Source organism: Aquarana catesbeiana, linkage group LG02, assembly GCF_042186555.1.
Source record: "Aquarana catesbeiana isolate 2022-GZ linkage group LG02, ASM4218655v1, whole genome shotgun sequence".
Lineage (NCBI taxonomy): Eukaryota > Metazoa > Chordata > Amphibia > Anura > Ranidae > Aquarana > Aquarana catesbeiana.
In genome coordinates, this window is record NC_133325.1 from 693,981,292 (window position 1) to 694,005,230 (window position 23,939).

Consider the following 23,939-nt stretch of genomic DNA (forward strand, 5'->3'; position numbering starts at 1 on the left):
GTTCACGGCCAACACCCTTCAGACCAAAATCCACGGAAAAGTCCAATGGAAGTCCGATCGTGTGTATGAGGCTTAAGAGTTGTTTTACAAGTGTCACACCTATGGGCTACTGGATGTAGTTAAAAAAATATGGGAGCAAGAAACTACGCCCTTTTGGAGCAAAGCAGGTAACATTTGCAGGCTGCAACAGAAGCTCAAAGCCAATTGTATAACCAGTCCCCATTATAACGAGAGTTCCTTACTTTAGTCTGAGAATTTCGACTTGGTGATCGAGTTCTTGTGTTGGTGCCAACTGTTGTGGGCAAATTCCTAGCAAGAATGGCAGGGACGCTTTGAAATAGTTGAAAAGGTGGGGAAGGTTAACTGGCAAATGGTAAACTATTTTATAAGCATATTTTCCTCAAATTATATATGCAGTATATGTGGTATGTATTTATGGAATGTTTGGTATGTGTTTATGGAATAGTTTACCATTTGCCAATAAAAAAAAAAAAATATATGTCCCCGGATTTTATTTTAAAATCTGGTCACCTTACTCTATTTCCTTCCAGGGTTAACGTGATAGATTGGGTAGGGATTTCTCCTTGTGGTCTGGTAGACCCTACAGTTAACCTTCCTCACCTTTTCAACTATTTCAAAGCGTCCCTGCCATTCTTGCTAGGAATTTGCCCACAACAGTATATATAAGTTATTTCTCACATTTCGTCCATGAGATAAAAAATTAAAAAAAGATACTTCTTATCCGAGTACAGACGATCGGAATTTCCGACAACAAATGTGAGCTTGTTGTCAGAAATTCCGACCGTGTGTAGGCTCCATCGGACGTTTGTTGTCGGAATTTCCGACAACAAAAATTTGAGAGCTGGTTCTCAAATTTTCCGACAACAAAATCCGTTGTCGGAAATTCCGAAAGTGTGTACACAATTCCGACACACAAAATTCCACGCATGCTTGAAATCAAGCAGAAGAGCTGCACTGGCTATTGAACGTAATTTTTCTCGGCTCGTCATACGTGTTGTACGTCACTGCGTTCTTGACGTTCTGAATTTCCGACAACATTTGTGCGACCGTGTGTATGCAAGACAAGTTTGAGCCAACATCCGTCGGAAATAAATCCACGGTTTTGTTGTTGGAAAATCCCATCGTGTGTACATAGCATTCAAATTTTTTGGGATATGACTACCAAATGTTAAGAAGATAAGATAGAGAAAAAAACTTTTCAATGCATATTTTGTTTCCCGAAAGGTTTTACCCCAAAGTCTGTGTTCCAGCGTCGATCTCCCAACAGACCTCTTAGTAGTAGAACCCCACCCCCTTTCCCCTAGTACAGACCCCTCAGTAGTAGAATCCCCCTGTCCCCAGTGCAGACCCCTCACTAGTAGAATCCCCCCGTCCCCACTGCAGACCCCTCAGAAGTAGAATCCTACACGTCCCCAGTGCAGACCCTTCAGTAGTAGAATCTCCCCCGTCCCCAGTGCAGACCCCTCAGACGTATAACCTCCCTTCCCCAGTGCAGACCCCTCAGTTGTAGAATCCCCCCTTTCTCCCAGTGCCCACCCCTCAGTAGTAGAACCCCCCTTTCTCCCAGTGCAGACTCCTGAGTAATAGAGCCCACCCCTTTCCTCAGTGCAGACCCCTCAGTAGTAGAACCCCCCTTTCTCCCAGTGCAGACCCCTCAGTAATAACCCCCCCTTTCTCCCAGTGCAGACCCCTCAGTAGTAGAATCCCCCCTCCCCAGTGCAGACCCCTCAGTAGTAAACCACCCCCCTTTTCTCCAGTGCAGACCACTCAGTAGTAGAACCCACCCCCTTTACCCAGTGCAGACTCCTCAGTAGTAGAATCCCGCTTTCCCCCAGTGCAGACCCCTTAGTAGTTAAATCCCCCCTTTCTCCCAGTGCAGACCCCTCAGTAGTTGAATCCCCCTTTCTCCCAGTGCAGACCCCTCAGTAGTATAACCCCCCCCCCTTCCCCAGTGCAGATCCCTGAGGAGTAGAACCCTCCCCCTTTTCCCAGTACAGACCCCTCAGTAGTAGGACCCCCCCCTTTCTCCTATACAGACCCCTCAGTAGTAGAATCCCCCCTTTCTCCTAGTGCAGACCCATCAGTAGTAGAACCCCCCTCTTTCTCCAGTGCAGACTCCTCAGTAGTAGAACCCCCCCTCCCCAGTGCAGACCCCTCAGTAGTAACCCCCCCTTTCTCCCAGTGCAGACCCCTCAGTAGTAGAATCCCTCCCTTTGTCCCAGTGCAGACCCCTCAGTAGTATAACCCCCCCTTTCCCCAGTGCAGACCCCATAGTAGTAGAACCCCCCTCCCTGTTTCCCAGTGCAGACCTCTCAGTAGTAGAACACCCTCCTCTTTCTCCCAGTGCAGACCCCTTAGTAGTAGAACCCCCCCTTCTCCCAGTGCAGACCTCTCAGTAGTAGAACCCCTCCCTTTCTCCCAGTGCAGACCCCTCACTAGTAGAACCCCCCTCCCTTTCTCCCAGTGCAGACCCCTCACTATTAGAACCCCCTCCCTTTCTCCCAGTGCAGACCAGTGGCGTCACTAGGGTTGGTGTCACCCGGTGGTGAAAAAAATTGGTGTCACCCCCCTGCCCTCCACCAAATATAGTTCCCCCTCAGTACAGACCCCCCCCCTCTAACTACAGATCCCGCAGTATAGATCCCTCTCCCTCAGTATAGATTACCCTCACTAAGAACAGAGCTCCACCCTCAGTGCAGACCCCCCCCATCAGTACAGACACCCCACATCAGTATAGACCTCCAACCTCAGTGCAGACCCCCCCATCAGGGTAGAACCCACCCTCTTAGTGCAGACCCCCCCATCAGTATAGAATCCCCCCTTAGTGCAGACCCCCATAGTTTAGACACCCCCCTTTAGTGCAGACCCCCCATCAGTATAGAATCCCCCCCTTAGTGCAGACCCCCACAGTTTAGACACCCCCCCTTTAGTGCAGACCCCCCATCAGTATAGAATCACCCCCTTAGTGCAGACCCCCATCAGTATATAACCTCCCCTTAGTGCAGACCCCCCATCAGTATATAACCTCCCCTTAGTGCAGACCCCCCATCAGTATAGAATCACCCCTTAGTGCAGACCCCCCATCAATATAGACACCCCCTCTTAGTGCAGACCCCCCATCAGTATAGAATTCCCTTAGTGCGGACCCCCATCAGTATAGAATTCTCCTTACTGCAGATCCCCATCAGTATAGAATTCCCCTTAGTGCAGACCCCCCATCAGTATAGAATTCTTCTTAGTGCAGACCCCCCATCAGTATAGAATTCCCCTTAGTGCAGACCCCCATCAGTATAGAATTCCCCTTAGTGCAGACCCCCCATCAGTATAGAATCCCCCCATTAGTGCAGACCCCCATCAGTATAGAATTCCCCTTAGTGCAGACCCCCAATCAGTATAAGCACCCCTCTCCCCTCCCATAGTGCCCCCCCCTGCACATGTCCATCTACTAATCTACTTAGAGTGTACAGACCTCAGTACATCGTGGCGGCGGACGTATACACACAGAGGTGTGTGTCACTCTGGCTCCTCCTCCTCACTGGATGTAAACAGAGGAGGAGGCAGCTTCAGTCCACTCCACGGGGGACACAGAGTGAGCGGGAGGCGGTGTCAGCGGTTCTGCTATACACGGGTGTCACCCCTCTGGCGGGTGTCACCCGGGTGCAGCCCGCACCCCCCGCCCCCACCTTGCAACGCCACTGGTGCAGACCCCTCAGTAGTAGAACCTCCCTCCCTTTCTCCCAGGGCAGAACCCTCAGTAGTAGAACCCCCCCTCCCTTTCTCCCAGTGCAGACCCCTCAGTAGTAGAACCCCCCTCCCTTTCTCCCAGTACAGACCCCTCAGTAGTAGAACCCCCCTCCCTTTCTCCCAGTGCAGACCCCTCAGTAGTAGAACCCCCCTCCCTTTCTCCCAGTACAGACCCCTTAGTAGTAGAACCCCCCTTCTCTGTAGGTACAGATGTAGTGCAAATGAATTTGTGTGCCCCCCTCCAGGAATGTGGTGAGTACAGTTTCCTAGACTCACTGATCCAATGTCATCATGCAGGCAGAAGATGGTGCAGAACAGAAGTGGGTGATCCAGAGGAGACTCTCCAGCAGGAGTAAAGCCTGCCCTCTCCCTGATTCTCATCCAAGGACATCCTCCTACCCCAGCAGCACGGCATAGCCCAGGCAGTGTGCCCCCTGCTATGAGGACAAGGAGGGCAGAGAAAGGGGGCGGGCTCTACTGTGGCCAGTATACCAGCGAGTCTGAGAAGATTAGCAGGAGGGGGTGGACTCTAAGCACAAGGCGGGGAGATGGGAAGAACACGGTACTGACAGAGCCATTCACCCGAATGCGGCCCGCCCCACCCCTATAGCGATGCCACTGAATCCAGGGACAAAACAAGGGCCATTCTTACTCTGGGGACAGTGTCCTCAGTTCGGGGATGTCTGGTCACCCTAAAATAGAGGCTGTGACATTAGACCCAGACTTTAAGAAAGAGTTCCTGGTGCAAACTGGTGCTTCAAAACATTACCTGCATGCAGTCTTATCCCAGCTAATTGGGGAAGAAGAGCATTATGTTGTGTGAAAAATTAATTGTAATTAATTAATCAAAACCGCGCTCTCTGTGAATATAATAAAAGTGCAAGTGCAACAAAGTGCTTGAATTGCATAAACATGTGACCACAAACACAACAAAATATGAATTTGATATTATTTATATACAGCTTAGTTGAAGAGTCCAAAATGATGAATCAAATATTCGAAAAATCAAAGATTCACACAATCAAAAAATAATAAATGATAAAGTGTCCAAATAAACAATATGTGTATATAAATCTTCCAATATTCGGCAAACAGCAAAGGAGTAGATCTTCCACCACCATCACCAGCCACACATCCTACTCACCAGAATCCAATGACCCCCATTACAGGTAGTCATAGGCTCTTAAACGGAAGATGCCAATGGAGAGTCTCAAGACCATGGCTTCAATCCGAACGATGATGAATCAGGATTTCTGTGGACCTATACAGGTACTAGTGGATGTGTTGTGGGGAACTCGATGTGGAATTGATCATATCAAAGCATCAGTACCATTGATTAAAAGAAGAAAAAGGCTCCCATAGTGAAGTATGCCAAAAATGTAATCAAAAATCAAAGTAAAAACAAGTAAAATCTTCATAGCAGCTATGCAGTACACAACCATGTGTTTGGAGACGCCAATGGCGTTCCAAACGGCGGAAGTGACGGACCACGCTTCTGTTGTGTACTTGAGTCAGAAGCTAACTACAAAAAAAATAAATAAATTGAGTTGTAAAAAGGGAGTGTCTCGCAATATAGTGGCTTGTATTACTTGTTGGTCCAGGCCATTAGCTGGTGTCAGAGCATGGTCTCCTTTCACAAAATAAGGACAGGAATTCACAGAACAACAGGTGTTTCCTAACCATCAGAATTTTTCATTTACAGTGGTGCAAAGATGGGGGTGAGTATACCAGAATGCCAACGTCCTCTCTCAGGTCCTTTGCCATTTTGGCAGAAGACCCCTGGCCTGGAATTGGGAAGGTAATATGTAGGGAGTCAGTATGAGGTCAGGCTAATAGGGGTTATACTGGAGAGACAGATACTTCCCCTTGAGCCCTGACTAAAAAAATACTATGGATATGTTTGGGTTGGGCCTAAAGCAGGGTTTGACCTGAAATTTGTATGTTCAGCAATATCGGACCGGCAGAATAATTTGGCTGGTTTGCCAACATCCTGCTGCAGACTGAAAGGCCTGGTATAGATTGTGGAGGGACCCTACATCAATTTTTTTTCTTTTTTTTTTGTGTAACACACACAGTTTTACTGTTATGCCGTAAACAGGCCGTTTGGCTGGCTTCTGTTGAAGATGCATGACCGAAAAAGGTCTGCTGACTGGCTCCCAATCAGCACTCTCCCTGTCAAAACACAATAGAACAGCAGGGGAACAAAAACCTGACAGCTCAAATTGGAGCAGCTGTACTAACAATCCAATGTTAGTACAGCACCTCCGACCTGATCTGTCAGTTTTTTTTTCCTTCAGTTAGTCAGTTCCTCCCCAGCATCAGTTAACTGCTTCCCGACCGCCTCACGCAGATATACTGCGGCTAAAGGGCACGTACCTGTATGTTGCCCTTTAAGAGGCGGCTTGTGGGCGCGTGAGCGTGATCGAGGGTCCCGCGGACGATACCCACGATCGTCTCAGGGTGAGGAAGAACGGGGAAATGCTGCAAGCATTAAAAACACGGTGAGGAAGAACGGGGAAATGCTGCAAGCATTAAAAACATTAAACAAGCATTTCCCCGTTGTGCCTAATGACACTGACACTGATCACAGCTCCCTGTAATCGGTCGCGGTGATCAGTGTCATGTCACACATAGCCCCCCCCCCCCACAGTTAGAATCACTCCCTAGGACACACTTTACCCCTACAGCACCACCTAGTGGTTAACCCCTTCACTGCCAGTCACATTTACACAGTAATCAATGCAATTTTAACCGCACTGATCGCTGTATAAATGTGAATGGTCCCAAAATAGTGCCAAAAGTGTCCGATCTGTCCGCCATAATGTCGCAGTCATGATAAAAATCGCTGATCGCTGCCATTACTAGTAAAAAAAAAAAAATATTAATAAAAATGCCATAAAACTATCCCCTATTTTGTAGACGCTAAAACTTTTGTGCAAACCAATCAATAAACGCTTATTGTGATTTTTTTTAACCAAAAATATGTAGAAGAATATGTATCGGCCTAAACTGAGGAAAAAAAGTGTTTTTATATATATATTTTTGGGGATATTTATTATAGCAAAAAGTAAAAAATAATGCATTTTTTTCAAAATTGTCCCTCTTTTTTTGTTTATAGCGCAAAAAATTAAAACCGCAGAGAAGATCAAATACCACCAAAAGAAAGTGCTATTTGTGGGACAAAAAGGACGTCAATTTTGTTTGGGAGCCACATTGCTCGACTGCGCAATTGTCAGGTAGCCTCCCTGACGGTAATCCCGAGTGTGGCTCGGGGTTAATTCCAGCACCATTAGCGGTAACCCCGAGCCACACTCGGGACATTGCAGGATCCTGGTGTGGCGTTACTTACCTTGTCCCCAGGATCCTGCGATGTCACCCACAGTGTCCGTGGGCTGTGTCTCCTCCGAAGCCTCTCTGTGCCAGGCTCCGTTCCCTGCAAGCGGTGCGAGGCACGGGGCGGAGCCTGGCGGCAAATTCAAAAAAATGTAAGAATCATAACACATACATTACTGTAATCTTACAGATTATAGTACTGTATGAAATTATTTCACATCCCTTTTGTCCCCAGTGCTTTTGGCCCATGCCCTGCATGCAGTTTTATATTATATATACTGTTCTTTCTGCCTGGAAACTGGAGATTGTCCATAGCAACCAAAAAGTGTCCCTTTATGTCAAAAATGGTTTTAGATCAGCTAGAAAACAGCGATAGTAAATTAGAACACTTGCAGAATTGAGCGATAGTGAATCGTGGGGAAATGTATTTTATTATTATTATATTATTATTTTTTTAATTATTTATATTTATTTATTATATTATAATTTATGTTTTTGTGTTTCAAACTTTATCATACCCGGGATATCTACTAGACTCTTGTTTGGACAGATTTAAGTGTGTTATTGTTAAGAATTACAGGCCTACAATATAAAACGCCAAATTTCCATGCAAAATAATTGTACCGCTTTCAGCACCTAAAATCCGAAATAATCATACCGCCAGGGAGGTTAAAGCGACACAGTGTCAAATCGCAAAAAGTACTCTGGTATTTGGCCAGCCAAATGGTCCGAGTTAAGTGGTTAAAGTGTTACTAAACCCAGTATTATGAAAATATTTCATCCGCCCCCAACAGTGCTCACAGCTTATAAATCTTCTTTTTACATTAAAATACTGCCACTATATACATATTTGGCTGATCTGTATACCACGGTTACATGATAAACTGCAGGGTCCGAGTGTTGAGTGTTCATGTAGGAGGAGATTTTCACCATAGCCTGTGTCCTTATGCTGTAATGGGAGGCGGATCATCCATGAATCAAGATGTGACATCCCACCCACTGTGTTCTTTTAAGTTACTGGGCATGGAGGAGAAGGGAGAGACTGGGCGGTCATTTAGGATCCGTATAGACGCCCACATGTGTGATGTCAATACCACGTGACCCGAAAAGCTCAGCTCAAACAGGAAATGTTCTCTCCAGCAATATAGACCAAACTGAGCATGTGCAAGGGGACCACTCTGACTGTGTATTATCTGGCATTTCCCAGAGAAACCCTGCAGGAGAGGGGGGGACTGTGCATACAGGATCAAAGAGCCTTTTTACACAATACAGAGGATTAACCCCTTAAGTTCTACAGTGATTATAACAAGCATGCTATTCTGCACATACAGACAGATTTTACTGTTTTTGTTTTAGTAACACTTTAATGTCAGAATGGCCACCACACTATCACAGTTCAATTATAAGACACTGATCACCGCCATTATTTGTATACAAAAAAGTAAATAAATAACAATTCCTGATATATAATATATATATATATATATATATATATATATATATATATATATAATACCCAGGGCTTTTTTTCTCAGAGAATAGGTGCAGGAACTCCCCCTTTTGGGAGTTACCCATTGTCTTTGCCCCTACCTACCTCTGAGCACCAGTCCTTGTTTCCACCCCCTGCCTACCTCCCAGCACAGCCCCTTTTAGAGAATACAGAACCAAGTAACATTTGTGGTACTAAGTAATTAGTATGGAATTTGTTATTGATAACAAGAAAAGTAGTAAAATAGAGCCCCCACAGCCAACAAAAATAGACCCACCAGCAACAATAGATCCCCCCCCTCAACAATGGACCGCCTACAACAAAATACCCCCAGCAACGATAGACCCTCTAGCAGCCAGCTATAATAGACTGCTCCCTCAACAGTAGATTCCTCCCAGCGACAACTGACCCCCGCAGCAACATAAGACCCACCCCAGCAACAATAGATCCCCCCACCAGCAACAATAGACCTCCCCAGCAGCAATCAACCCTTCTGCAGAAATAGATCCCCTCCAGCAACAATAGATCCACCAGCAGTCAGCATCAATAGACACTGTAGCACAACCTAGCACTCCTTGCCATTACATACATTCAGTGCTGGAGGTGCTGGAACTGCGTTTCCCCACGTTCCCACTGAAAAAAAGCCCTGTATATACCATAGTTTGTAGGTGATCCTTTTGGACGCCTGACGTGGAGCCAGGGAGGAAGCTGCTGGAGCCAGAGAGGAAGCCTGCCAGCCTGGAGCTGCTGCCCGGACCTCGCACCCACTAGCCTGGAGCTGCTGCCTGGATCCCGCATCGGCTAGCCTGGAGCTGCTGCCCAGACCCCACACACGCTAGCCTGGAGCTGCTGCCCGGACCTCGCACCCACTAGCCTGGAGCTGCTGCCTGGATCCCGCATCGGCTAGCCTGGAGCTGCTGCCCAGACCCCACACACGCTAGCCTGGAGCTGCTGCCCGGACCTTGTACCCACTAGCCTGGAGCTGCTGCCCGGACTCCACTAGCCTGGAGCCGCTGCCTGGACCCTGCATCGGCTAGCCTGGAGCTGCTGCCTGGACCCCACACCCACTAGCCTGGAGCCGCTGCCCAGACCCCGCACCCGCTAGCCTAAAGCCGCTGCCTGGACCCCGCTACGCTGGATGACACCCCCCATCTATCTGGATCTATCTATCCAGGTAAGTGCCGGACCAACCAGCAGATGCACGCAGGGCTGGAGGGGACTGTTAGTGCCGCTCCCCTGGGGGGGGGGGGGCTAGTTGATTGCGGCCCCCGAACATAAAATCCACCAATCGCCACTGCTCCAACAGTCAGCATCATTATATCTCCCCCATAACAGTAGATCCCTCCCACAAACAATTCAAAAATAGATCCCCTCCAGTGACAATAGATTCCCCAGCAGCCAGCATCAATAGACCCTCCAGCACCCCTTTCTATCACATACATTCAGTTCTGGAGGTGCCAAAACTGCGCCCCCCGCGTTCCCACTAAAAAAGCCCTGCTAATAGGGCGTGTGAGGAGTTAGAGGTGGAGATGAGGAGGACAGCTCAGGGTGACAACACTACTCCTCCATGGTGAGTGAAGGTTGTCACACTAGGGCAGGAAGTGTGAAATTTGCAGGATCACCAGGTGCAAATAAATGGAAAAAAAGACAAAAAAAAAAAGAATTGCAATGTAGTTATAGGGATTAGATCCATTCTCCAGCAGAGAGCGGAATGATCTCACAGAGGCACAGCCATGTACTAAGAGCCGCACCTGTCACTCCACAGAGGGGAAGACAGAACTACATCCCCCATGATGCACCTCGATCCTCCTCCTGTCACCAGCAGCATCCTGCACAATGCACACACAGCAGAGCTGAGACAGCGCTGCCAGGGAGGAGTCCTGAGCCCACCAGGAGCCCCTGGCACTGCCCTCCCCGCTCCCCCCCTGGGATCCCCCCCGCACCCACACCGCTGCCCGTCTGCCCGGGGCTCAGGAGCCGCCGATCTCTCCCCCCACCACCTCCTCCTCCAGTGCGGGGATCCCGGTCCATTCCGCAGCCTCCCACACTCTTCTTCTGCGGGGGGATTTTGGGAGGAAGGTCGGAGCATTCAGCATGAGACGAGGATGATGCCAGCAAAGAAAGGTCCGGAGAGCAGATACCCCCTGCACTACCTGGTATGGCACAACCAGTCCAAGGAGCTGGAGAAGGAGCTGGCCGAGAGGCAGGTGGGTGATCTGTGGGTGGACGGGCACAGGGTGGCATGGTGACAGGTGGCATCATCATGTATAGGGATCCATACACAGCATAGGGATCATCACTGCACCAACACATCCCTATCTGGAGATAGCACAGCAGCCTTTTACTTTTAGATCTGCAATATAGGAATATGGGGGGATCCCCAATAATGGGGGGATCAGAGCAGAAAACTGGGGTGTGTGATGGAGGGAGGCATGATCCACATACACACCCATTATTTATAGGTGGAATTGTACCAGATATCATGCAGCCACTGCTACCCTGCTATACATAGAACCCTATATATATATATATATATATATATATATATATATATATATATATATATATATATATATATATATATATATACATTTTTCTTTAAATATTTGGATCTGCAAGTTATAGATATATATGCTTATAGATCTACTGTATATATATATATATCTATATATAGATAGATAGATATATCTATCTATATATAGATATATATATATATACTATGTATTGTATATATATCTACATGCAGTGTTCCTACATTCAGTTTTCAGGGTTTGCAAATGATCGGATCCCACATTTATTTTGTTTGTTGCCGTCAGGAAAAAATACGTAAAAAATAATTGGATCTAACATTTTATTATATAAATATCAGATTCAGGACCAAAAATGATTGGATGCAACATTTATTTTGGTGGTTATTACAAAAAAAAAAAAAACACATACAAAATATCAGATTCAGGACCAAAAATGATTGGATCCAATATTTATTTTGTTGGTCGTTATTAAAAAAAAAATAAAAATACGAAAAAATAAATTTTAGGATCCAACATTTATGCTGTTTGTTCCTGTTAAAAAAAAAAAAATACATGAAAAAAAGGTTGCATTTTGGATCAAAAATGATAGGATCCAACATTTATTTTGTTGTTCTTTAATTAAAAAATAAAAAATTGGATTTGGGACCAAAAATAATTGGATCCAACATTTTTTGCGTTGGTTGCTTTTAAAAAAGTAAAAAAAAATTTTGGGGGGACCAAATACGACAGGCTGGAAAGATGTCACGACAAGAGTCGGGGTCCATGATGTAAACCTTGCCTGGTTTTAGGCATAGTTATGGATTGGGATGCCAGGGCTTTATAGGAAGGGAAGGGCACATCAGATGTGTAAGTAGCACAGGGAACACATCTGCTGTCACATAGGGACACTATAACAAGTGCCATCAGTAGTTACCAAAAATTGTCCCCTGCCTTATCTTGTCGGGGTGGGACACGTGGCCACAAAAATTAGTCACATTATTCCATTTCTCTGCTGCTATTTTAAGATTTGATGAGAATCTAGATGCTCATTCGGAAGGGTTTGGGGAATTATATGCAAATGGTGGCATATTATTGTGTTAATATATTTTGGAATCACAATTCATCTTGCAGCAAGGTCTTGTCACATCTGTCAGTTTATACGATTTCCCTGTATTTGCTTGATTTTTACATCGCAGTGTGAAGCAGAAATGAAGGTGGGATCCACTTGTTCAGATAACCAGCTGATGCAACTTCCATTGCTTTAAAGTTGTGTTGGTTTCATCTCTGCGTTTCAATCATTTGGTTTCCTTCTTACTATGAGATGGGCTACATTTCCTATTACAGCTTTCTTCGTTACTCCGAAAGATCTCATGTTTTATGGTGGCCATGTCATTCTGAGTCTTATCTTTAGGATCTGAAGTTTGTAGAATTGTAAGTTAAAAATGTTCTTGTTTTGTTATGCAACCAATGCTGTGGGCTGCATATCTACATATCTTATTATGTCAAACTATATAATTATTTAAAGAATGTTTGCTGATGGTGTGTTGTACAAGTCCTGTTTTTCTGCATAAAGTTATATGCAAATGTGAGATGTGGATAAGCTACAATAACAACACCAAAAAGCAGGGACTTTTTACTGCTGATGACTTGGCAACAGTAACATGACATGTAAAAGTTACAGTAATCTTTATATTCCTTCAGGCACGTTTCCTACAGTATATGACAGATCACTTTAGCATGCACTCTCCAATATGCTTATATTGGCAAAAAACTCAGCAGTAATCATAGTGATAATGGTCTTATATAATAGCAAAGGCACTGAAGAGATCAACATGCCCCATGATGATCCAGTCAAAATGAGACATTTTGGTAAATTTGGCCATAAGATGGCATCCGATACCAGGGGTTTGTCTATGTGTGCAGTCACCTTCCAGCATCAGATTCTGTGGTCTTACAAGTGACCTCACACAACAAATGAATGTGATTCCAAGGCCTTGCACATGGGAGCGTTTTGTGCGCCTTCCTAATTGGCTCCAAACAAGAGCCAAACTTTGGCACCTGTGCTTTATCTAGGTGAGTGGTCACTTGGGTTTCTACCTGCAGCGGCCACTCTCCAATCTTTGTTGTCACAGATACAAAATTGTTCTGGATGAGAGTCTAAATACACTAGTGGCCTTCGCATAAAGAGACCCTGTTATAAGGATTTTTGCTTAGGGGCCACAGTAAAATAAGAGCATTTATACTTACCTCTGTGGTGGGTGCTGATTAAATTTGTTCCTCTGATGATGATTTGAGGCCACCTCTGCTCCTCTTTTCTTTTTTTCCTCTGCCCTCTCTTTTTTTTTTTTTTTCTCCTCCAAACCTCAGCGTCCAGCCCTTTCCTAGTTCCCCCACATTGCTCTTAGCATTACAATACCCACCCAACCAGGGTGAAACCCATCTTCCATAGTCATACCTACACCTAGCACATTCCTGCAGACGTCAGCCCAGGAGCAATATGTAGATATTTAAAGTGTCACTAAAACCACATCATAAAAAACTATAAAAATGCTGTATTACATGCCGTTCATACTCAGTCAGTCACTATGAGTTTCTTTTTTCTGTATTCTGCAAAAAACATAATTGATCCTGCTGTTCTCTATCTCCCCCTTCTGGGTAAGTCCTCAATTCAGCTAGCGATTTTACAGAACAGTGTTGGCAGCTCTGCACATGCTCAGTTTTTACTGCATCTGTTTACATTACAATAAAGAAGTTTTTATTGGTATCCCGTTGTGGTATGCGGCTGCCTATTCCAAGTTTCCCTGAGAATTTCCTCCCTATCACATCTGAGCAGCCCATGTGACTATAGAGTCACACATGTGGGCGTATATACAGTGGTAAATGACAGCCCACTCCCTCCCTCTCCACCATGCCCACTAACCAGTTAACATAAGGTGGGCGGGATATTACATGTAGATTAATGGTGGCTTCATCTCCCTCTTATTCTAAGACACAAGCTGGAGGGGTATGACACAGCCTGTGACTGGCAGAAATCCACCCACACCATGTTATTGCCAAAAAATAATAAAGATTTGATTTCAAATATATATGATATTAATTATGTATTTTTACTCTGTATTCCAAAGGCCATTTTTTGTTATTTTGAACATGTGACCAGCAGCAGAGGGCTAGAAGCTCCTCCTGCTTATGTTTTCCTGCAGACAGACTGGGAAAGAGCTGGGACATTTGACAGCTGTATATTGATTAGGAAAAAGGTTTTTAATTAAAATAATTACAGTGCCATCATCCACATACAGAAATAGAAGGGACAATGAAAATTAACCAGTTCCTGACCGACTCATGTCTTTTTACGGGGGCAGAATGGCACCCCTGTGCGAAACCCCATACGGGTACGGGGTTCCCTCGCCAGAGGGCACGCTCGCCGCTGGAGGCATACGCGCGCGCCTGCTGAACAACAGGGGACCCGATGCGCGTGGCCGGCGGTCCACGTTAGCGTGCATGAGAGCCAGCACAGGGATTTTTGTGTGTAAACACACAAGTCTCTGTTCTGTCAGGGGAGAGGAGACATGTCGTTTGTTCCTACTAAGTAGGAACAACGATATGTCTCCTCCCCTAGTCAGTCCTATCCACATACAGTTAGAACACATGGAGGGAACACACATTTAACCTCTTGATCGCCCCCAGTGTTAACCCCTTCCCTGCCAGTGACATTTATACAGTAATAAGTGCATATTTATAGCACTGATCGCTGTATATTTGTCAATGGTCCCAAAAATGTGTCAAAATTGTCCGATCTGTCCGTCGCAATGTCGCAGTACTGCTAAAAATCGCAGATCACCGACATTACTAGTAGAAAAAATAAGAATAATAAAAATGCCATAAAAATGCCATAAATTGCCCTAAATCTTTCCCATAGTTTGTAGATAATATAACTTTTGCGCAAACTAATCAATATACGCTTATTGCGATTTTTTTTACCAAAAATATGTAGAAGAATACATATCGACCTAAACTGATAAAGAATTTTTTTTTTTTTAAATTCGGGGATATTTATTATAGCAAAAAGTAAAAAATATATTTTTTTTTTCAAAATTCTCTGTCTTTTTTTGTTTATAGCGCAAAAAATAAAAACTGCAAAGGTGATCAAATACCACCAAAAGAAAGCTCTATTTGTGGGAAAAAAATGATGCAAATTTTGTTTGGTTAAGCATCGCATTACCGCGCAAAAAGTGCTCTGATCAGCTAAGGGGGTAAAATCTTCTGGGGCTGAAGTCATTAAACGTTGTGTGTTTAGTATCACTTTAACTTGCAGTTGGAGCCAGGGATTCTACAGCATCTCTGGACCTATAATATGTACTTCTGCCACTTGTTCTTAAATCTACATGACCTGTAAGGCCCCTCTCACATGGGGCGGACTCCGTAAAGCGCATCTGCCTGCTCAACAGGGGATCTCTCTGCTGATCCCCGTTGAACAGGCAGATGACAGGTCACGGACACAGCCCCAGTGTTCTCTATGGGTTGGTCGGATGGAAGCGGACCACCTGTCTGTTTCCGTCCAACTGTCATCTGATCTGCCGGACGGATGGGGAATTGATCCCCCATCCATCTGTTTTTGGCGGACAGGATCGGATTTGATTCCGGCGTGTCAGGTGACATTGTCTGCTCCATAGAGATCAATGGCTGGTCCGATCAGGTTCGCCTAAAAAACTTACAGGCAGACCTGATCGAGCCGCCGTGTGAAACCAACCTATCACGTATGTACTAAACACACCCTTGATAAAGCATCTGCTGTATCAGTTCATTCACTACAGATTACTCTCTTGTATGTATCTCCTTTTATTTCAGGATCTTGGCTCCCTATAATGCCCATCATTGTTTCTACGCACCCAGATAGCAAGGATAACTTGCCACCAATGCATCTTTTGCGTTTACTGAGAAAACTTTTGTTTATTTTTTGCTAAATAAAATACTTGCAAGGTAGTGCTCTCTAATTTCTCTGTCCTAAGTGTCAAAAACCTTCACAAACAAATGATTGTATTCCTCTGCTTACTCTCCTTATAGTGATCCTGATAGACCCTATTGTTTCTTTGGTTGCATTGTGCACTACAACAGGAACCCTATGGATTCATTTCTCAGTTATCCATATTTTATTTTATTGTACACATTGTATGTCTGTTGGAGTATATAACATAAGCTAGTGTCTTTTTAAAACCACTGCCTTCCCTGAACATCAGGACATCTCTGTGGGGCAGTGAGGGGCAGTTTTTATTTGGGAGTACCAGGATGCCCTGGTTCCCCTAGCAGATGGGGAGCAATTTTGCATATGTATACAAATGTGCAACAGCAATATGCATGCATATATGCATATATTTCTAATAGCTCATTAGAAATATATTTATTTAATCAGTGTAGGTGTGAATCCAGCTTTAAACCTACCCGGGAAATAGCAAAAGAAGAATGAAGTTCTGAAAGACACATTGAAGAATGAGGCCTAATAGTTCATGCTGGCAAGACGCAGGCAGGACATTTACTATGACAAAAAATTCAATATTTCTCCTTTTTCAAATGATCACTGAGTACCCTGCAGCAGCCATGACTTCTAAGTGCCTACTCCAATGATTTTTCATCATCTTTTTTTCTTTTCAGAGCACACAGATATCAGATGTTATCGTTTCATCATGTTACTAGCCTGTTTTTTGGCAATCATTGCTTTTTCAGTCACTTTTTACTATTGAATGATGAAATCTTTGAAGTATCCACCAAGATTTCCTTAACATTTTCTTGTAGCTCTGAAATGGTCATTTATCTGTCTTCATCTGTAAACTATTTGATCTGAAACAAGAACCAAACAGTTCAAGGATATTTTTAGGCTTAGTGATAAAGTCCAGCTCCAGCTTTTAGAAAAAAAAAGTACATAGCCCTACAGAAGTATAAATAAAAAAGCATCTTGTGGTGCAGTACTTACCTTATCTCTGGTGCTGCCCTCTGTAGACTCACTGTTCTGTGATCCAGCATTTGCCCTCTTTTGGGGTAAATGGCCCCCAGCATCATTCAACTCAGTTTCTGTGAGCCAAGGGTGTAAAAGCTCCATCCTCTGGTAATATGTCGTCAAGCTATCCTGGGCTCACAGGAGGACTCATCTTTACAGGGTTAAAGTCTCTTCAGCTGTAGAACTTTGGCCACCACTGTGTAGGAGTAAGAGGATCTATGATGTCACATGACTTCATGTAGGAGCAGTAATGCCCTGTACACACGATCGGACTTTCCAATGGAAAATGTGCGATCGAAGCTTGTTGTCGGAAATTCTGACCGTGTGTAGGCTCCATCAGCCTTTTTCCATCGGAATTTCCGACACACAAGGTTTGAGAGCTGGATCTAAAATTTTCCAACAACAAAATCTGTTTGCGTAAATTCCGATCGTGTGTAGACAATTCCAACGCACAAAGTGCCACGCATGCTCAGAATCAAGCAGAAGAGCTGCACTGGCTATAGAACTTCATTTTTCTCTGCTCGTCATACGTGTTGTACGTCACCGCGTTCTTGACGTTCGGAATTTCCGACCAATTTTGTGTGACCGTGTATATGCAAGACAAGTTTGAGCCAAAATCCGTCAGAAAAAATCTGATGGATTTTGTTGTCAGAATGTGCGATCGTGTGTACAGGGCATAGGAGGATCCGTGATGTCACATAGGAACAATAAGAGGATCCATGATGTCATGTGACTCCATTGAGGAGGAGTAAGAGGATCCTTGATGTCACATGACTCCATTGAGGAGGAGTAAGAGGATCCATGATGTCATGTGACTCCATTGAGGAGGAGTTAGAGGGTCCATGATGTCACGTGACTTCACTGAGGAGGATTGAGAGGATCCATGGTTTCACGTGACTCCACTGAGGAGATGTAAGAGGCTCCATGATATCACTTGACTATACTAAGGAGGTGTAAGAAGATTCATGATGTCCTGTGACTCCACTGAGAAGGAGTAAGAGGATCCATGATGTAAGCTAACTCAATTGAGGAGATGTAAGAAGATCCATGATGTCTCGTGACGCCACCAAGGAGAAGTAAGAGGATCCATGATGTTACACAACTCCATTGAGGAGGAGTATGAGGAGTCATGATGTCATTTGACTCCACTGAGGAGGAGTAGGATGCTCTACGATGTCATGCAACTCAACTGAGAAGGAGTAGGAGGATCTATGATGTCACGCAACTCCACTGAGGAGGAGTATGAGGAGCCAGGATGTCATTTGACTGCACTGAGGAGGAGTAGGAGAATCTACGATGTCACGAGACTCCACTGACGAGTTTGAGGATCTATAATGTCATGTGACTCCACTGAGGAGGAGTAAAACTGTCCATAGACCAGTAGATTTACTAGAGAATGTTCATATGAATATTTGTAAGAAAACTCAGTACATTCACCGACTTGACGGATGTCTTTCAAAAGTACTTAGAAATTTTGTTTGCTTTGAATATTCGATTTTGGAGTGAATGGACTAATGAAAACCACACTATTAGACATTCAATAGTAAGAAGTTTCCATCCTGCTGCTTAAATTTTTTTGTCACTGTGGTCAAAAACAAATATTAATTTGACTCACTTTAATTAGAAAATTGAATGAATGTTACTACAAAAAAAAAATGTGAACAAAATTTTACTAGTGTATGGGCAGCTCAAGAGGCTCCATGAAGCAATTGGACTAAAGACACATGGAAAAAAAGCTATGTATGTAAAAAGTGAAAACCAAAACAGAATATTGGGGGATTCCAAGATGGGTACAGGAAACAGGTGGGGTGGGAGAGATTTGCGCCTTTCTCCTCACAGAAACATGGAGGCAACCATTTGCTGACCACATTATGATAATGCTAGTTCCCTGGGTACTATTCTGACCCATTGGTCTCAATACATTGAGTCACTGACCTGGAGCAAGTATAGGCATGCCTTTTGCTTTTTCTGGGTCAGTGATTCAAATTAGTGAAGTGTGTCAGCCAGGCAGTTAGCAGTTTCATGAAAATTTAGTGAAAGCTGCCTCATTTTTAGCTCAGGAAAGGTTTCTTTTAAAAGAGTCTGATATATAATTGTATCTTTCTAAATGCATGCATTTAGGGACCTTCTTCTCAAAATCGGATGTGCATTTTGAAATGCATTTGAAGTGTTTGATCAGCTGTTGTTTCATATAAACAAAGTTTGTTCAGGTCATTGTGGTGTGGACACATATACTGTATATCAAATGTATTGTAAATGCACAGTCTGTTCTTGCTGTGTATTTACAATGCATCCATTTTGGATTTATGCATTTGAATTTGATGTGTTTGATCAGCTGTTTACAATGCATCCATTTTAGCAGCAGTGCAGGAAGGTGGGAAGAAACATAGTACACAACTGAACAAGCTGCATCTAGAACAAGGTAGCATGGTGCTAACACCACTAAAATGCATGCAGCGTTTTTTTTACTATGCATCACTTTTTAGGCCCCTTTTCACATGGAGCGGACTGTGGCTGTGATCCGCGTACCCAGCGGGGGATCTGTACAGTTGCTGATCCCTGCTGAGCAGACGGATGACAGGTCCGTGGGCACTTCTGCATCGCTAGATTACTGGTCTCCCACACCCAGGCAGTCTCCCTTGCTCAGGCACCCAATGACAGGGACCTGGAACTCCAACTTCTGTGAGTATAAGACAAGGTATTTAAAATAGGATTTGCCTGCAGGTGGGCTTTAATACAATTGCCTCACCTTTTGGCATCTGTCATGATATATGATTATTATTGAGAAAGTGCAAATGTGTATTCCGTATGTTTTATATCCAGAGCTTCTATTGGACTGTACAAACCCATAATTAGAAGTGTGCAGTTATCAAGTCTGTACAGAGTCTCATGACTCCTCTCATCACATCCTACCTCCTCTCCCATTCAGTTTTGCTTCTGCCTGACTTGCCCATTGGGGCTGTTACATACGGGTGCCCAAAACGCCATGTTTTTAGGCATTCAGGTACTCTTTTTTTTTTTACTGACCTAAATGCGGCCCAATTTCTTTCAATGGGCCAGTGCACACAGACCCATAAATATCAGTAATCTAGCACTGCGTTTAGATCAGTAAATAAATCTGCATTACTACTGGTCAGTATTTTGCATGGATATGCATGTACTTGTGTAAATCACACCTCTCCTTTGATTAGTAGACTATAAGAATTTGTATAAGCATATATGTTCATATATTGTACGTATGTGAATGCATACACCATATGGATTATACTCATGTTTAGTCCACGTTTAGAATGCATTACGGTAAAAAAAAAAACTTAAAGTGGTTCTAAAGGCAGAAGGTTTTTAATCCTTATACATACTATGCATTAAGATAAAAAAACCTTGCTGGATCGAGCCCCATCTCGATCCAGCAATGTTGCACAAAAAACTTGGCTGCCGGGACTATCCCTCCTTATTGGCTTAGACGTTGGCGCCCACTGCTGTCAATCAAAGTCATTGAGCCAATGAGGAGAGAGAGGGGGTGGGGCTGAGTCGCGGCTCTGTGTCCAAATGACACACAGACCAGCGGCTCTGCTCGGGTGCCCCCATAGCAAGCTGCTTGCTGTGGGGACACTTGGCAGGAGGGAGGGGCCAGGAGCACTGGCGAGGGACCCAAGAAGAGGTGGATCTGGGCTGCTCTGTGCAAAACCAGCTGCACAGGGCAGGTAAGTATAACATGTTTGTTATTTTTAAACCACTGAAGGCTGGATTTAGAACCACTTTAAGGTAAAAAAAAAAGTATCACTTTAAGTAACCAAAGATGGCAAACTAAAACAAAAATGTATTTACAAATACGAAAAGAAATGTTTTGCTTTGGGGGTGCCCCAATTCACCCTGCTGCCCTTGGCATAAGCCCAAGAGTACTTCCATTGCATCCAGCTTTGGGGTCGTGCTTATCCAGCACTAGGTATTGTAAATGCAGCTTTGAATTTATGTATGCTATCGCTGAATCATTTCCAAGTTTACTGTATATTAAGTTTGATGCCGAAGTAGCTTACAGAAACAGAATCTGCTCAACGAGCAATCTTATTTCAGGCTAGTTATAAATCACTCAAGCACAGTGATATCTGTAGAAAAAGAAGGCTGCCAGAAGAAGTGAAGGAGAAGGAAGAGAGAAACCGGAAATGTGGGAGCACTGAGAAAATTCATTTCACTATTTTGTTAGATTGTGTTAAAGCATTTGTTACTGTTCATCGAAATTGTCTTTAGGGGGAAAAAATGGGCCTAAAGACAGAACACAAAGGGTAATTGTATACAGGACAAAAATTAATTAGGCACTGATGTACTGCAAGGATCGGTGTTGCGACCATTTAATTTCATTTTTTATTTTATTAAAGCAACCCTTGCTGTTGACCTTTTCAACAAAGCTGCTTCTTTATATGAAATACCATATGGTATGTAATGTATGTATCCCATGTGGGCCCACATATAGCTTTTACAGTTATGAACCATCCTCCTCTTAGACCCTTGCATAGCTACTGGCATTTTCTTACCTAACGTCTGTCTTCTTAAATGAGTGTGATCACCAATATCTCCCGACATGTCAGACAACTACACATGCGCCATTGGTAATGGTAACAAGGGAGAGCAGAGTTTCAGAGGAGAGCTGTACTTTCAACTTTATTGGCTAGATTGTAATGTACAGGTTACTTCTTCCACTAATTGCCTTAGCAAAAGTGGGGGTGCCATAGGAGGGAATGTAAAGTGATTTTTCTTTTGCTTTGGTCAGGGCTAAATACATTTTTTAAAATATATAAATCAGGTAAATATTACATATCAATATCCTGAATTGATCTTTTGAAGCAGTAGAAGGAGCTTTAGGCTTCGTTTCACAGTTCCCAGGTGCTCAGTTTGTTTCAGTGCCTGTTGTTTACAGACCTCAAGAGCTTACACTGAATTTACAGAAGTAGATTACAACACTGACCCCTTCTTAACCACTTAAGCCCCGGACCATTTGGCTGGCAAAAGACCAGAGCACTTTTTGAGATTTGGCACTGCGTCACTTTAACTGACAATTGCGCAGTCGTGCGACGTGTTTTCCAAACAAACTTGACGTCCTTTTTTCCCCACAAATAGAGCTTTCTTTTGGTGATATTTGATGACCTCTGCGGTTTTTATTTTTGCGCCATAAACAAAGAAATAGCGTCAATTTTGAAAAAAAAAAAACGTTATTTTTTACTTTTTGCTATAATAAACATTCCCAAAAAATATATAAAAAAACATTTTTCCTCAGTTTAGGCAGATACGTATTCTTCTATTGCCTGTTCTATTCTTCATATTTTTGGTATAAAAAAATCGCAATAAGCGTTTATTGATTGGTTTGTGCAAAAGTTATAATGTCTACAAAATAGGGGATAGTTTTATGGCATTTTTATTAATTATTTTTTTTTACTAGTAATGGCGGTGATCAGCGATTTTTATCGTGACCGTGACATTATGGCGGACAGATCGGACACTTTTGGCGCTATTTTGGGACCATTCATATTTATACAGCGATCAGTGCAATTAAAAATGCATTGATTACTGTGTAAATGTGACTGGCAGTGAAGGGGTTAACCACTATTGGGCAGTGAAGGGGTTAAGTGTGTCCTAGGGAGTGATTCTAACTGTAGGGGAGAGGGGCTACGTGTGACATGACACTGATCACCGCTCCCGATTACAGGGAGCGATGATCAGTGTCCTGTCACTAGGCAGAACGGAAAAATACTTCTTTACATCAGCATTTTCCCGTTCTTCCTCTCCGTGAGATGATCGTGGGTATCCCCACGGAGATCGAGTCCGCGGGACCTGCGATCACACTCACGGAGTTTGCAAACCGCTTCTTAAAAGCCATCCTACAGTCAGAATCTGCAGCAGCTGTGCATGGCAACCAATCAAGCTTCTGTCTTCAGCTTGTTCAGTTGAGCTTTGAAAATGAAAGACGGAAGCTGATTGGTTGCCACTCACAGCAGCTCCAGATTGTGGCTGCTCCAGTTTTGATAATTTCCCGCTCAGTCAAAGTTTTCAGTTAGACAGACAGGTAGCTAAGCCATAATTTTCTGGGAATTCTTTGTCATTTATTGAATGTTTATTATTAAAACAGTGGTTGAATGTATATAGTAAAAAAAAAATATATATATATATATATATAAAACGAGAAAGGATAAAATAAAATTGACCCAAAACCATTGTATTTATTCTTTAACATCACAGGCATCAGGGTTGGAAAAGTTTACAGTATGTAAATGACCTTGTAAACAAATAAAAAGCAATGTTGTCATTTTTGCTGATGACAAAAAATGTTGTAAAATTATTAAAATGCAGCAGTGAAATACTAAAGATGGGATGTATCAAACTTGCAGCAGGGAAGTTAAATGGCAAATTACATTTAATATTTAACAAAATGTGCAGTTATACATCTAGGCCGTGGGTATGACAATGCCCCAATGTATTTAATGAACTGCAGTTAGGTGAAACGGAGCTGGAAAAGGGCTTGGGAATACTGGCTAACCAATGCCAGGTGGCAGCTGTAAAGGCAAACTAAATTTTGAGCTACTGTATATCAAAAGGAAGATAACACATCTAGAGTGTAGAATATGGTTCTGGGAACCACATTGTAAAGAAAGACAGCGGTTTTGAAGAGCGTTCAAAGGTGACCAACTCATTTATTACTCTTACTAGATAAACATTGGAAAACTGGGTATGTTCAGTATGGAAAAAATAGATTTTAGAGGTGATATAATTAGCAAATTTAAGTGTTTGGCTTTAAGGAAATGATCTGAATGCACTTGGGTCATCAGGATGGAATTTCTTTTTTTTTCCTTTCTGGTAAAAT

The 23,939-nt window shown here is 43.5% G+C and overlaps 1 protein-coding gene across 6 annotated transcripts in view; it reads left to right on the forward strand.

Annotated features, from left to right (window-relative positions):
* Nucleotides 1-10,379: 10,379 nt before the first annotated feature.
* The window catches only part of ANKRD13B (ankyrin repeat domain 13B), a 358,728-nt gene continuing 345,168 nt past the window's right edge, over nucleotides 10,380-23,939 (forward strand). For 2 of the 6 annotated variants that reach the window (XM_073616842.1, XM_073616837.1), the window contains exon 1: nucleotides 10,380-10,794. In XM_073616842.1, the coding sequence (XP_073472943.1) occupies nucleotides 10,381-10,794 (414 nt within the window). In that variant the 5' untranslated portion in view covers nucleotide 10,380. The remainder of the gene's footprint in view (nucleotides 10,795-23,939) is intronic. The other 4 variants (XM_073616841.1, XM_073616836.1, XM_073616840.1 and 1 more) reach the window with 3 other exon arrangements.